At 40.4% G+C, this 15490-nt stretch overlaps 1 protein-coding gene across 1 annotated transcript in view; it reads left to right on the forward strand.

Moving 5' to 3' along the window:
• Nucleotides 1–15490, forward strand: part of LOC133346429 (immunoglobulin superfamily DCC subclass member 4-like) — a 346604-nt gene that overhangs the window by 213873 nt on the left and 117241 nt on the right. Inside the window, exons 9-10 of the mRNA XM_061557994.1 lie at nucleotides 186–350; nucleotides 4536–4673. Coding sequence (XP_061413978.1) covers nucleotides 186–350; nucleotides 4536–4673 — 303 coding nt within the window. The remainder of the gene's footprint in view (nucleotides 1–185; nucleotides 351–4535; nucleotides 4674–15490) is intronic.

Consider the following 15490-nt stretch of genomic DNA (forward strand, 5'->3'; position numbering starts at 1 on the left):
TGCGGTACATCAATGGCCATTCATTCCAAATTGGCTTTTTTTTCCCATCAAGTCACATACTTGTCACAAACCCCCCTTTTGTTATAAGGCGCGCGCACACTGTCCGTGCGCGGATGACGATTGCACACGATCGCTGTTGATCGCCTCGCCTCACCGTGTTGACCGGCCGTTTTCCCGTTGTGCAGGAATCAACAACAAAGAATACCAGGAGGCGGTGAATAATGACACGACACAGTACCTGATTGAAGACCTGGAACCCAACACCAATTACACCTTCTACGTGGTCGCCTACTCCCAGCGTGGGGCGAGCAGCAGCTCGGGGTACCTCGCGGTGCACACCCTGGAGGGAGGTAGGTCTCCTTGCTGGGACGACGCGCGCAATTAAGGATGATAATTTGTGTCAGGCGCACACCGCTTACGATTCATCGTACGCTCCCAATTTCTCACATTGCCACGGATGCATTGTTTGCACATCATACACGAGCTGCTCTTGTGAATCGTCACGAGCGGAAATTCTCAATGCGATCAAGCAAACCACGAACTGTGGAAGGCTTACATCACTGTCAATGTATAAATTTGTATCAATTAAATCGTTGGTGTAGGTGAAGATGTTATATGGTTAGAACGCCTCTTACCTGCGACTATCTCATCAACGAAAACCTGTTATCCTCGGGGGGCGTTAGATCTACGAGTCTTCTTGTCATCTATAGAATCCCATGGATTCGCATGCATAGGATTCTCAGAGTCCATAGCTGTCATCGCGGCCACGGTGAAGTTTCTGTGCTGTGGTGGGGAGCCTGTTTGTCTTGTCCGGGCTGTGCGTGTCACATTACACGTGGAACATCTGGCACCCTGTAGGGAACGGCTATTAGTTGTGACAACCTTTGCTACATCGCCGGTAAGAGACTACCCACTGTACTTAGCGTGCAGCATGATCATAAACCAACTCGGGTGCTTCACAAAGGGCAATGCAATGACTGCTGCATTTTAAAGAGCAGGCGGGCTGCAATAATTCTAGATTTTAAGCTTTCGTGACTGCAAGGATTCATACTCTTTGGTTTTTTCGGTAAAGTCACGTAGGTGAAAATAAAATAAATGAAAACAACTAAATTAAATCAGCGCTTAAGCCGTTGTGCTTTCGCTACGTTGTCCCCACCTGAAGAAGGACGCTTGTGTTGCGCCCGAAACGTCGTGATTTAATTTAGTTGTTTTCATTTTGTTTTACCTACGTGACTTTACCGAAAAAAACAAAGAGCAGGCAGGCTGCAATAGTTTGAAGAAGAGATTTTTTGAGAGGCTACATTGCAATATAACTTTACATGATACCTGTGATATGAATGAAACAATACACAACATGCATGTGTACGCTTAACATGCAATTCACGTTCTTGGGTCTTTCGGTAAAGCCACGTAGATAGGTTAAAAAAAATAAAAAATAAAAACTACGACGTTTCGATCGCAACACAAGCAATCGTCATCAGGAGAAAAAAGAGCGAGAAAGCTGCTGAGGCGGGCTGTTTTAAAGGTTTAAGGTTTGAAATGGGTGTAGCCCTTTAAAACAGCCTGCCTCAGCAGCTTTCCCCGCTCTTTTTTCTCCTGATGACGATTGATTGTGTTGCGACCGAAACGTCGTAGTTTTGTTTGTTATTTTTGTTATTTTCTTTGAACCTATCTACGTGACTTTACCGAAAGACCCAAGAATATGAATTCCTGCAGTCACGAAAGTCAAGATTTATATACAATTCACGATGAAATTGAGCAGTTTTCTGGAGACTCGGGTAACCTATGCAGGAAGCATGGTTAACCCCTGAATGTTCACAGTATTTAATTCACGCTCAAAGATGATCCAATGATTAACTATATCTCATGGTTGTATAAATTGTCAAAAGTTAACTACATAGAGTATGGCAGATTAAAGTCTGAACCAAAATAAATGTGAAATGTTGAGTTTGATGCTAAAATATTCTGATTAAGACAAGTCGAGACTGATTCTCAATATGAATTACATTACACAGTTTCACGTGACAAAACACCAATGCACTAAAGCATTACGTCACACATTTTATCTTTCGCACGGTGAAAAAGTCAAACTGGCAAGTCAAAATGAAGTTACATTGAAATGTTCGCACAGGAAATGAGCCGTTTCTTAAGCCTCCTATGCATGACAGAAGCAACCAGTCCAATGAAGTGTCCAGTTCTGTGCATCTCACCAATGGCAATGACTGGGCTCCTTCCTGGCGCTCTATCTTTCCCTCACCCCAAATAACCCCATCGCTTAGGCTCTGCGCCATCTCTCATCCCGCCCCGATCTATTCAGCCACTCCACCGTCCACTTCAGCTCTGCTCTCTCGGCCTCCCCACCCCACCTGCCCAACGCATTGCCTGCACACCCCCCCCCCCCCATAGGCATGGGGCTCCACCACTCTGCCCCCCACCCCCCAGTGTCTTCCTCCCCCTTGCGTTACGGTGCACCCATCAGCGCGACGAGCCAATCCAAAAGGTAGCAACCCTAGCCGCTAGCAATTTGAGTTAATCCGTGTTTTCAGCACACAGTGAACCCCCCGCCGCTCCTTTGAATGACGTGAGAGCAGACGGTGATACATGGCAATGGCCTGCAAACGTGACCAAAGAGTTTTAGAATCTGTAACTGTTAACCAAGCACCAAACTGTTCAAAAGCAAGTAAGTGCTTTAACTATGTTATCCAGCCACATTACCTCTGTATTAGCGATGTCATCAATGTCGGTGGTATCAGTGTAAATAACAAGTATCGTGCTCAGTCTGCTTAGCAGACAGGGTATATGGTGAATGGGGTGCTTGAGCACGGTGTGACAGGGTGCATGAAATTGTCCATTGCCCATGGATAGACAAAATAAATGGCAAGTCAAATGGTTAGACAGGTTCCCCAGGTCAATCTTGCAAATTATACTTATTGTCTCAATGGGTTTTCACGTGGACATTTAAAAACTACTGACCCGAAGGTCTATTGATACTCACGTCACATCACATATCATCAAGGGCAACCGCCATATTTATGCTAGTTTAAGGCCTCCTTATACTGATACCACCAACGTTGATCTTTTGGAGATACAATTCCACTCCTCTATCTGCCCCTGGGTGGGTCTTACATAGAGTAAAAACAAAGACTTTCAGGGTATGAGTGATGCAAATCTAAAGACTAATCAATAGCTAGTTTATTTAATTTATCTATCTTACCAGGTAGGGCCCACTGGGCTATACAGCTCTTTTTTCAGAAGCGACATGGGCACGAATGATAACTCATTGAAGTGGCTTATCACGTGGACATTTATAGCAGCCAAATACTCTTAAATGTGGAGAGAAAAACCAGAGGACCCGGAGAAAAATCCATGCAACCACAGAGAGAACATACAAACTCCAAATATACAGGCATCACGGTCGAGATCGAACCAACGACCTCCTGAATGGCAGGCCAGGTAGTTAACATCTCGCCACCATTATGCAGCCCACGGTTGGCCGTGGGCTGCATAACTGGTCCCCAAAACATGACGTATTGTTGTTTCATTGTTCTCTGCAATGTTTTGGTTTTCTGTGCATGCTTATCTGTTGGTTGTGGTCGTCGTGGCATTAAAATATAAAACGGCATATGTGTTCTATGCACTCCTAATGTGGGGTGTTTGCTGATCCACCAACAGATGATTTGCATGTTTTTTTTCGGTGGGATTCTACTAAATTGATTCACAAAATGATGTCAATCGTAATGATATCCATATTAAACCAATGACCAAATCACCTGGAATGTGCCTGATCTTACGTCTCGCAAGCTAAGCAGGCATTTAGCTTGGTGGTATGATTTGGGCAGCAAAGGGTAGTGTTGCAAATACCATTGTTTTAGGGTACCTCTATGCTCCTCGCATTCTCAAACCGACACTGACTGGCATGGTGAAGTATGGTCTAACAACCCGAATTACTTACACGGCGTGGGCAGGTCTTTATACAGTAGTGTTAACAAATAAACAAAAATAAAACATAATAAAATAATTCTCACGACGTTTCGGCCACAACGCAAGCAGCCGTCCTCAGGTGAAGACCAGGTCTGTCGGGGAAACAGCGTCAGACGCTGTCTCCCCGACAGATCTTCACCTGAGGACGGCTGCTTGCATTGTAGCCGAAACGTCGTGAGAATTATTTTATTATGTTTAATTTTTATTATTTTATTATTTCCCTTCTACGTGTCTTTACCGAAAGAACCAAGAAGATGAATCCCTGCAGTCACGAAAGCTTTAAATCGAAAAATAAACAAAACTCAACACTTTCGTCAATACTTGTTTTCTTGTTAATTCTCCATGTGCATCACTGGCAATGCAACATTACCAATTAATTTGTTTGTATCCAGCAGTGGATTGACAAAGGGGTGTGCATCTAGAACAAACAAAAAATATGTCTATTTCATACTCTCGTAGAAAACCTGAAGCTATTCTTTTGGCGTCTGGAACTAAAGTTTTGTCTCAATTGCCGCCTGTTCACCCGCCACGAACCTCACCCCTCCTTCATGCAGTGCCGATGGGTGCTCCCCACATCTCGCTGTTGAGCAGGAGCGCTAACAACATCGCTGTCACCTGGCTGCCCCTGAGCGGCGAGCTGAGCCGAGGCCGCGTCATCAAATACCGCGTTGAGTACTTCACCCAAAGTGAAGGTGAGCACATGCGGTCGCGCATGAAAATGGCTTGCACCAACGCAGCTGGAAAGCGTGCCTTCATTTACAGGAGTGCGCATGCATGGATCAACCGCGATGCAGAAAAGCGCACGCGCTTTTTTTTATCGGCACACTAAATGGGCAACTAGGGCCAATTTGTGTGCTTCGTACTTTGGTAATGTAACAATTTTTTTTTCTGTTTTAAGCTGTGATTTTTACTGGACTCAACTTCCCCTGTACATTTAGCAGACCCCTCCTAAACCTCCTTCTGTTACTCTCTTAAAGCTCACCTCTCTTCTATCGCTCATATTCATCCTGTTCCCTCATCTCGCCCCTCCACTCCTTCAATTCCCTACCCTTTAGTGATCTCTAACTCGCCTCTATCACGGTCACTCATTCTTCAATCCGTGTATGCCCCTGCCATCTAAACAGTGCCGGATTTAGGCATAACATAAGTAGGCTACAGCTTAGGGCCTCGCTTTATGAGGGGCGTCTACATGCTAAAAATAAATTATCGTACGAAGTTTCAAGTTTTACGTAATTGGTTGAAAAATGAAGGAGATAGAGGAAACAAAGACTCTCTAAAATGTAATTTTCATTCCAATATGACAACAATATACAGGCATTCCTCGATTTATGAACCCTAAGATTGACATTGCTTCGGGCCCCATAATGTCATAATCCGGCCCTGCATCTAAATTATCCTGTTTTGTAACCGTTTTTTTTTCTTTGTCAAGCGCCTTGAGTGAAGGCGCTCTATTAATCTAAAATTAGATTAGATTGTAGTGTTGTAATTGGTTCTCTAACTTGTTTTGTTGCTGCTGCAGCTACATTTTTAGTCAATTGAACCAGGGTACCTGTGAAAATTATACGTTTCAAATGGGATTTCTTTCCTGGTTAAATATTAAAAAAATATATATATTAATTTCAAAAGAAGGAGTGTATCCATCAGCCCTTCCCACACCATGGCTATAGAAGCGAAACTCTACCATTTTAAAAATGTATGTAAAGCTTCCCTTGATAATTTTGCAGGACCATGGCAGACACTGCATCATTACCCTTATCTGTGCAACAAAACCTTTGAAAGCAGGACTTGTATGCGAATGCATGTCGAACTTATTTCGCACCATATGTACCCAACCGTGCTCAACGGAGGTGCGCATATATGTACTATAAATTCAAAAGCGTCTGTGTCTATAAGTATTGCACGTATTTATTGTATGGGATTTGGGAATTCCTGTTTGAAAACCATTGGTCAGAGACGCCATGAACTGTTTCAACATAATCAGACACCCTTTGCAAGCGCAACAATGGCACTTGGGAAATCTTGTGCACGATGTTCTGGAACATTCAGAACTAGCCTCTTCACACTTGCATCTGTTCTGATTTCCTAAAGAAGCTCTATATGTGGAGGTGGTTTGATTAGTGACTTGGCTGCGAACACGGTGGTGCAGTCATAGCTAAAGAATCAAGCACGAGACTTCTGTGCTGCTGGCATTTGGAAACTTGAAAAGTCTTTGGGCAAGTGTATATTAGTAGACAGTGACTGTGTGGACAGTGTAATGCTTACAAATAAAAAAAACAATAATTTACAGCACATTGTCAATCCACGACTGAATGACGTCATCTCCACACTGTAAGTCATGTATTTTTTCTTACCACGCGTCACCATGCTGATCGGTGCGTAGTGGTGAAATGGGAGCCCTGTACTGGTTCAGATATCACTCATGGTGGCCATGGCCAGGAATTGAACTCAGTTTGCTGGGTTCATAGCACGGTGCGATCGACACTGTGCCACTACTCCACCGCTTTACCCATAACATCTTAACAAACCATCAGCATTCGGAAATCCACTAAATGAGGAACACCTCCCCAAACTACCACCACCACGTCTCGTGGTCTTGTGATGAACTAATCTAGCCACATGATAGGAATTAATTCTTCCATTTCCTCGTTGGAAGTCCTGTCACATGTGTTCCATTCCTTAGCTACCGTTCTATTATTATTCTTGACCACCATTCATCATTCCTTCAAGCAGCATGTCCTACCCAAGCCCATTTACTTTGCTTTATGGTTTGTACATCATTAATCGGTGTATGTTCTCTAATCCATGTGTTTCTCTTTCGTCTGTCTCTCAGTGTAATTCCAGACATGCATCTCTCCACATTTATTTGCACACTTTTCAGTTTTGCGGTCCTTATTTTCACGAACGCCCATGTTTAAGAAGCATATGTCATAACAGGCAGTACACACCGATTAGAAAAAAAGTTGTACGATTCATGCACATTGTTACGCTACCTTTCATTATCAAGTTCAGCTTTTTATAAGCACCTCATGTCTTCTGCCTCTTTATCTCATCATTTGGATCCCTGTTCGCGTTGATAGATTTCAGAGGTATATACATATATATACTCTGCTCTGTTTTGCAGTTGTTTCCATCTGATAGATACTTCCAATTGTTTAGCGAACTTAACTGTTACACATGACCTTTGTGTTACTCATCCTGAGTCCAACTTTGCAACCTGCTCTATTCATTTATTCTTACACATGTCCTTGGAAAATGATTTTCGTCTCTTCACTTACAGAAACATCCTTATTGGTCTTTCAGGCATGTGCTCATTCACCATCATGGGAGAAAAGTGTTTACAAACAATATATAGTTTGAATAAAAATTAAGTATACATTTGAATAATAAATCTGTCTCATTTAACGCTGTAATTTTTTAAAATTGTATTTAGCCTATGTGTATATGTACTGCACATGGCATGCAAATATAAAAGATGCAAATTACCTTGAAGGCCTTACTGAACGACATGAAAGAGGCTCGTTGTTAATAGGAGATGGGTTTTAAATGCAATGAATGCTTAGTATTGACCTCCCCTCATAGGTAACACCTGCTTACATAAAACATGCATTTTCACTTATGAGAAATACTATGTGGGTATATGGATATTTTATATAATGCTCAGATTTGTATAGAACAATGCAATCGTGGAATGCAGAGTAATTTCTGTTTTAAAACATCGGTCCGTAAGGATGCGATCTCTCAAGCAAAATCTGTTCATCCTGTTTCCCGAATTGCTACCGGAAATTATAATGCGAGAGTTCTATTCGCCACTGTTAATCACCTTCTGAATCCAGGTCAACAGCTTAATTACTTAATCTCTGCTTATCATTGCAATTCACTGGAACATTTTTTTTCCTTCTGATAAAATCACCCGCTATTCCCTCTCAATTACTGCAAACACCAACGGTCCCTCTTCCTCCTGATTTCCAACCACCTCTTTTTAAGGGCACAGTGTTAGCTGAGTTATCTTATATCATTTTTTCTGAACTCACCACGCTCATTGCCAGGTCTCATTCTACCTACTGCACTCTGTACCCTTTCCCCGCATTATAACTCGGGAAAAACTTTGCTCCCTTGGTCTCATTAGTTTTAGATATGCTCAACAGGTCCCTCAAAACTGGTATAAGTCTCTTCATTTTAGTGATTCGCTTACCTTTCCTATACTTTGCACTGCCATTGTGTTTTTGTATTGTTTGTTGTAATTTTCTGACCCACAGGACATATGTGAAAAAGAGCTTCATAGCTCATCAGATTCCTCCAGTATTAATAAAGATTCTGATTCTGTAGATGGAAGTCGTAGTACCACTTTTGGCCTAGACACGGAACTCACCAGCAGTTTTCGTCCAATTTCAAATATTCAATATTCATTCGCAATGCTTGAGCGTGCAGTGGCCATACGGTTTCTTCACCATTTGTCCTTTTTATTCAGGTTTTTGACCTGTATACAGCACCCAGAAAGCTCTGATCAGGGTTGACAATGATTGACCAACATCTGCAAACAAAAAGTTTTCCAAGCATTCTCGTTCTGCTTGATCTTGGCACAGTTTTTGATACAATTGATCACAGCATTTTATTCGAGTGGTTGGAACTCATGATGGAATTCTCAGGCTCCGCCTTACAATGGTTCCGTGTGCAAAATGTCACTTTGGGCAGTTTTAGATTTTCTGATAGTCGGGTTGTATACGGCTTCCCTCGGGAATCTATGCTTGGTCCTACTTTTTTTTATCATCGTCGCTCTTAGTTAGTTGTAACCTAATTTTCTTCAACTTAACGGTGATAAAACCAAGGTCATTGGCTCCCCCCACCTGTTGTCTCTTCAGTTTGGTGATCGAAAGTCAAAACGTCAAACGATTGTGCCCTAATCAGCATAAACGTGCTCCAGGCTTCGAACCCGAGCTGACCACGGGGCTTCTGTCCACACGGCACCCAGGCTCTGCAATTCCCTGCCCTTGGAGGTCAGGAACTCACAGTCGATGGAGACTTTTAAGTCCAGGTCGAAGACCCCACCTATCTTAGAATGTCATTCCCTCTCTCTCTCTGTCGTTCTCAAACTTGTCTCTTTAGCCTTTCTGTCCCTAGTTACTTCCCACTTATTTCCCTCCTTTACATGCATGGCTCTCTGAGATCCATTTTTTAAGGATGCCTTAAACATGTGTAGAGGAGTAAAATGGGGACGTGACGTCATGTGTGCCGTTCAGTGCGATGACGTCACGTCTCCTAGGGTACTTAAGGGATACCCCGTGACGTAAGCGGGGTCACTGTGGGAACGGGTAGAGTAAGAAGGGTGAAGAGGGAACCAGTGGGTAGAGAGAGGGATCGAATAGTGAGTCTGGGGAGAAGCCGGTGGTAGCCGTAGAGGTGCTTCTCTCTCCGGTCGGTGGAGTCGGCAGAGTCCCCGATCCAACACGAGAGAGAGAGAGACCGGAGCTAGCCGGCAGGGACCCGGACTCAGAGTAGGACCCCTAGCCCCTGGGAGTTGTGTACCCTTGTGTGTTATTGTTAAGCTTTAATAAATCCTGGCGAAAACCCTTAACTTACCTCCGTCTCCGAGTACGTCCGTCGGAACTTCTCTACACATGTAAATGATTATCTTCAAAACATATATTTGTACGTCATGAAAAAATATATTGTTTAGTGCATATTTGTAAGATAATAAATGTTACCTTGTCATTCTTGAAGTTTATCATAACGAGAGGATAATATTACTTTCATGGCTATGCACATTTTTAAGTGACATGTCCATGTGCCAAATAAAGAAATAATTATTAACTTCACAGATATCTGGCCTTCGGCATCAATAGTTGTTCGCGGAGTCCATATAAAATGTGTTGGGCCAATTACTTTTGAAGAATGAATGTGGAATACAAAAAGGGAGGCCTGCTGAATGGCTGATGAAATTCTGAGCGAAAGTTAATTAGGAAAGCTTGTGTTACGTGCGGCAGCGCTTGCTACGGCATTGACCTTCGGCCGACACACGCTAATTGCTGCTGTGCCATACAAAACACTAAAAGGTTTCAGGTGCACTGAGTGGGCTAATTGAACTATGGAATAACAAAGGGGAAAGCAAGCATTAAGAGAATTGCATTCAATCCACCATTCCATTCGCTTTCAGAAGATGTTTTTTTCACCCATTTCAGTGGCACCTATTATATCATAAACTGCATTCTGTGTTGCTGGGTAAGCATTTTTAAAGGTCTTACAGCAACAAAAAAAACATCGGTAATTGCAGTGCCTTTGACTATGAAAAATATGCTTTGATATATTTTTTTTATCTATAATGCACAACAAAACAAAAATTTCACCTTAAAAAAAATCTCTAACATAGTGTTGTTGGTTTCAAGAATGTATTATGAAAAGAATACTTAATTTAGTGCGAAGATTGGACCTTAAAATAGCAGATACATCAATAATAAACATACGTGGTGGTGTAAAATGTTCCGTAAATCTTCATTTTCCTTGGTGTACATATTTAAATGCCAACAGTGTGGTCGCACTGGCTGCACGAACATTATCTTTATTTGGAAGAAATAATTGAGATATTTACCAAGAAATCACATAACGCTATCGCCGCATGCCATTCAGTCATATATGCTAGCCAGCGTTTTAATTTGTGCCTGAGATAGCCACCCGCCAGGGACCGCATCTCCATGTTCCCTTGTCTTGGTTGGACATGTTTAACTTGCTCCGCGAGCAATTATCAGGAAAAATACTGAGCTCATATTAAATCTGCACCCGTTACAGCGGGGATGGAAAATTACGTCTCCTTAAAAGTGTAATAAAGGAGACGGGTTTAAAATGTTTTTCAGGTGTTGACGCACGCACTAATTTTTACTCTTTGTTTTTTTCGGTAAAGTCACGTAGGTAAAAAATTAAAATAAATTAAATCACGACGTTTCGGGCGCAACACAAGCGTCCTTCTTCAGGTGAGGACAACTTAGCGAAAGCACAACCACTTAAGTGTGTCCCTAATTCATTTTTGTTGTTATTTCAATTCCATTTGAAACAAACTAAAGAGAACATATATTCACAGGAATAAACATACACAAACACATGCATGTAAAGACTATTGAAGTTTATATATGAAATAATAAAAACACCCGATGCAGGAAAATCTTACTGCGTTTTAAGTCTCTTTTTCAAGTGCATCGCATACTAGGATGAGCATTTGGCATGTCGAAGGAAACCAGGAAAACAAATCCACACAGATAGATTCAAGAATAAACCTCTCCACTGCCATCTCCAGGTCACCCTAAAGTCCAAACCCACAACACATGATAATCACAGGCAGGCATATGTTTAACTACTAACCAGGCTAAAAAGCTGCTTAGCTTCTGATATGAGATTGAGATTGGGCGCATCAGAGTTATTTGGTCATTGGCAATGTGCAACAGAAGAATGAAATGAAATTAAAATATGTATTCTTGGTTCTTTCGGTAAAGTCACGTAGAAGGGAAACAATAAAATAATAAAAATATAAAACAATAAAATTCTCACACCTGTGGTTTTCACACCTGATGATGATTGCTTGTGTTGCAATGGAAACGTCGTGAGAATTTTATTGTTTTATATATATATTAATTATTATTTTATTGTTTCCCTTCTACGTGACTTTACCAAAAAATAATCAAGAATATGAATCCCTGCAGTCACGAAAGCTTTAAATCTTAAATGTAAATAGGCTTCGTAAATATATATCTTTTATTAAATCTACAATTACAATTGGATATCAACCACAGCATTTGCCGATAACAGTTGTTAGAAATGACCTTGATGTTTCTTGTATTTTTCCATTTGAGACCCCGTTTTCATCATCTTCATATATTCTTGAGCGCTTTTGTTGCTCACACCCCATCTTATTTTCCCTTTTATAAATGTACGGTTGCACAATTTCACAAGGTGAGGCGTTAATAATGCACGGCTGCTATCACCATAATGAAGTGCGGGGATGGGGGTCATGAAAATTAACATGAGACAAGTCGCCCTTAAAACGATCCGAAGGCTATCTTTGCGTCCACAAATTGCTAAATGCTGTCTTACACATGTGCCGTGATGCGGAGTATGGTAGGTCTCCTCTAGTAATCTCCCGCGTGTTTGTCCGTGAGAGAGAGAGATGAGGATAATTTGTTTTAAAGCTTGTCCAATGATGGCTTCTTGTGGCTTGATGGGAAGCTTCGACTTCCTCGGTTTGCTCTTAACTGGTATCCTGTGTCCCAAGGCTCTAAGTTTTCCAGAACCTGTGAAATTGGACCTCTATGACATTCATCTTATTGCTGATGACAGAGAAGAAATGAGTTTGCATTATTTGTTAAAGCTCAGTTGTTAACGAAGATTACGTTCCATAAATGTTTGGGTGGTGGCGGCGCATGCCTGTAAGCCAGCACTGTGGAGGCAGCAATGTTTGGTAGATCACACAATTATATTCTTTGGGTCTTTCGGTAAAGTCACGTAGATAGGTTCAAAGAAAATAACAAAAACCTAATCCACGTGACTTCACCGAAAGACCCAAAAATATGAATTCCTGCAGTCACGAAAGCTTTAAGTCAAGATCACACAATTGTTGTGAATATCCTTTACCGTGGGTGTCAAATTGCCACACCCTGGCTTGCCAGGATAATGAAGTACAGCAAAAATCTGGACTCCACCTGTTCCATCTGTATGGGAGAGTGTTTCCACCTCAGATTCATGGGTTTTCTATGGGTGCTTCGGTTTCTTCCCACATGTAAACACTAATTAATTTGCTGATAACACCTTAATATATATGGAGGACCACAGGGAATGAGCAATTGTTAGCACTGGTTATCGCATGGCTGCCTTCCTGCTTGTCTACGGTGTCTTGTGCCTGTGAGTCATTATCTATCTCCAAGAGTGAGTGAATATTGTACAATAAGTTACATTTACTCTTATAAAGCATTTTTATTGGCGTTGAGCATTGAAACATTTAGACCGCTGAAGCACAGCTTGCAGATCCAGTGACAATTTCCATTGCATCCACATTCTTTACCAACAATCTCACACCCTCCACATCGTCTTCTATAAGAGGTAGTTCGTCGTATAAGCATTGCTTATGATTCAGAATTGATATTAATAGCGTTCGTTTAGATGTCTGGGGGTCAAAGCAAATGTCTAAAGTATGTGCGGGGTGACCCGAGGCCACTGCAGTGCGGTCTAAATAGACGACAGGCACGTTCCACCTCGAACGTGGAAGCCAAATGTTGCAGGTTTGATACTTGTCTGAAAATTGGTTTTAAAAAAATCTTGTGTATATGAAATGTAACGGAGAAGAATTAAAAATATCTGATATGTGTTTAACAACCACTTGAAATCATTGTAACCAGGTGGTCTGACAGTGCAGTAGTTTGCATCTCTCAAGTCGGGACGGTTATCATTCACCTCTGGCAACATCTAAAGATTACGGGCAATGTTACATTCTTTATTATTAGTTTGTGGTTATGGCATTCTTGAATGTGTGAATCTTTTAATGCTGAACAGTTTTTTTCTTCCTTTAATGCCCTTACCAGCTGGTAACTCACTAGTATTTGTTTGACAAGCCTGACTGGCAATGGGAACCAGAAGGTTGAAAGAAGCTCAGTTGGCTTGCTTAAGGAAATAGTGCTGTATATAATTAATTCAAAAGGCACATAGGCGAAAAGACAAATACAGTATTAGAAAATGTATATGGAGAGAAACACGTTTGTATGTTCATTCATATATTTTACCATAATTCTCAAAAACAATGGATAATTTATAATTACAAATATATGTATATTGTAACTGTTACTTTATTTTATATACATGTTTATAGTTTTGTAAAATTGGCTACACATTAATCATCTCATCCTATGGATGACTAGTTAAATAACCCATTCAGATGGAATTCACCAAAATTGGGTCCGATTCAATGTGGATGTTGAACTGATTGCACATTGTATTGTTTATTGTCTCTCTCTCTCAAAAATTGCTGCCCTCTTCCTAGTCTCTTAATGGTTGCTAAAATCTAAAATGAAATGTCAAAATGACAATGTATAATCATCCCACTCCCATAATTTCACCTTCCCCATTATGATGGTTCCTCATCCACCCCTTGTTTTGCGGAGAAAAAACACCGCTGTATTTAGATGTTTTAGAAATGAAAACGGTTATAATAAAAAAGTGACTTTAATTATTTTTCTTTAAACAATCCCTCCTAAAAAGTTATCTACAAAATATTCATTATATAACTATATTAATGATTCCAACCCAAACAAATTTGCATTGCTCTTTAAAATGTAGCAGCTGCTGTTTAAAAGAAAAAAAACGTATAGTCTCACCAACCGAAACTGAAGCATAATTCAAATCTGTAGGTAATAAGTAGAACTCTGTGCGTCTTTAAAATATCTAATTACTCTCCATTATATACATCTACAACTGCCGAATACGCGTGTATAGTCGTCATATGAGGATTTAACCAGAAATACCATATTGGCCGACTAAGAGATTGCGACAATTAAAGTGAAGATTAATTAAGCTCATTGTAGAGGGTAACTAACAGAGTCACGTAAGAGAGTACCAGTGTCTGACCTGGGCCGCAAATGATAAATGAGATACAGCCCCTTTAACAGCAAATTATTGTTTAACCTCATAGGATTACAAGACAGATTTATACATTTTTCTGTTTATAATTAAAATTGTATTTTTGTTATCCTGACCCAATGAATTATGGGTATGATTATAGTGTTCCAGTATATTATGTTCATTTGTCCTGCAGGTGTTGGTACCTTTCTCTATTTGTATCCATAAACATTTACACAATATTATTGTCTAACAAATGTCTTTTAATAAAACGTTATGAACATATTTAAATAAAGTGCTAGCCCAGAGCATTTTTGCAACGAGCTCTTGTTTTTTTTTGCAGAAATCTGAAATAACATTTTAGGCTAACCCTAACCTATAACATTTAATTAAATTTGACACATGTGTGTAAAGGGCTTTTCTAAAGCAATGTTGTGTGGTATTATTAAGTGGCTGTCATGTTGTTTACAATTGAAAACAATTAAGAGGCCAGCATCGGTAATGTTGTGTTGCAATAAACCATTTATTTTAAAAATTCCTTTATTGACAATTCTAAAGGAAATATTCTTTATTCAGAGAGATTGTATTACATTTTACAATTCTGACATTGCTAAAATCGTATACTTGCAATAACATGTATTTAAAAAAGCATTTTATCCGACATTGTTATCACAGTACTTACATATGCTTAATTTGTTATTTTAGGGAAGCCTATTATAAATATGTGGAGAAAATACAAAAGTGGAAACAAATGTATGCTACAACATATGGTGATGGCTAGATGGTTTGTAGCTAAAGCCTGTATCTAATCACTGAGCAAACATTGGTTAGATTCTGGATTCAAAAATTGGCTATTGGCCATGAATAAATAATGATATCAAAGTGGGAAGATAATCAATGGTTATATAATGAAAAGAATTAA

The sequence above is a fragment of the Lethenteron reissneri genome, chromosome 24 (assembly GCF_015708825.2).
Source record: "Lethenteron reissneri isolate LAM-NWPU_2019-01 chromosome 24, ASM1570882v1, whole genome shotgun sequence".
In the NCBI taxonomy this organism is placed as follows: Eukaryota; Metazoa; Chordata; class Hyperoartia; order Petromyzontiformes; family Petromyzontidae; genus Lethenteron; species Lethenteron reissneri.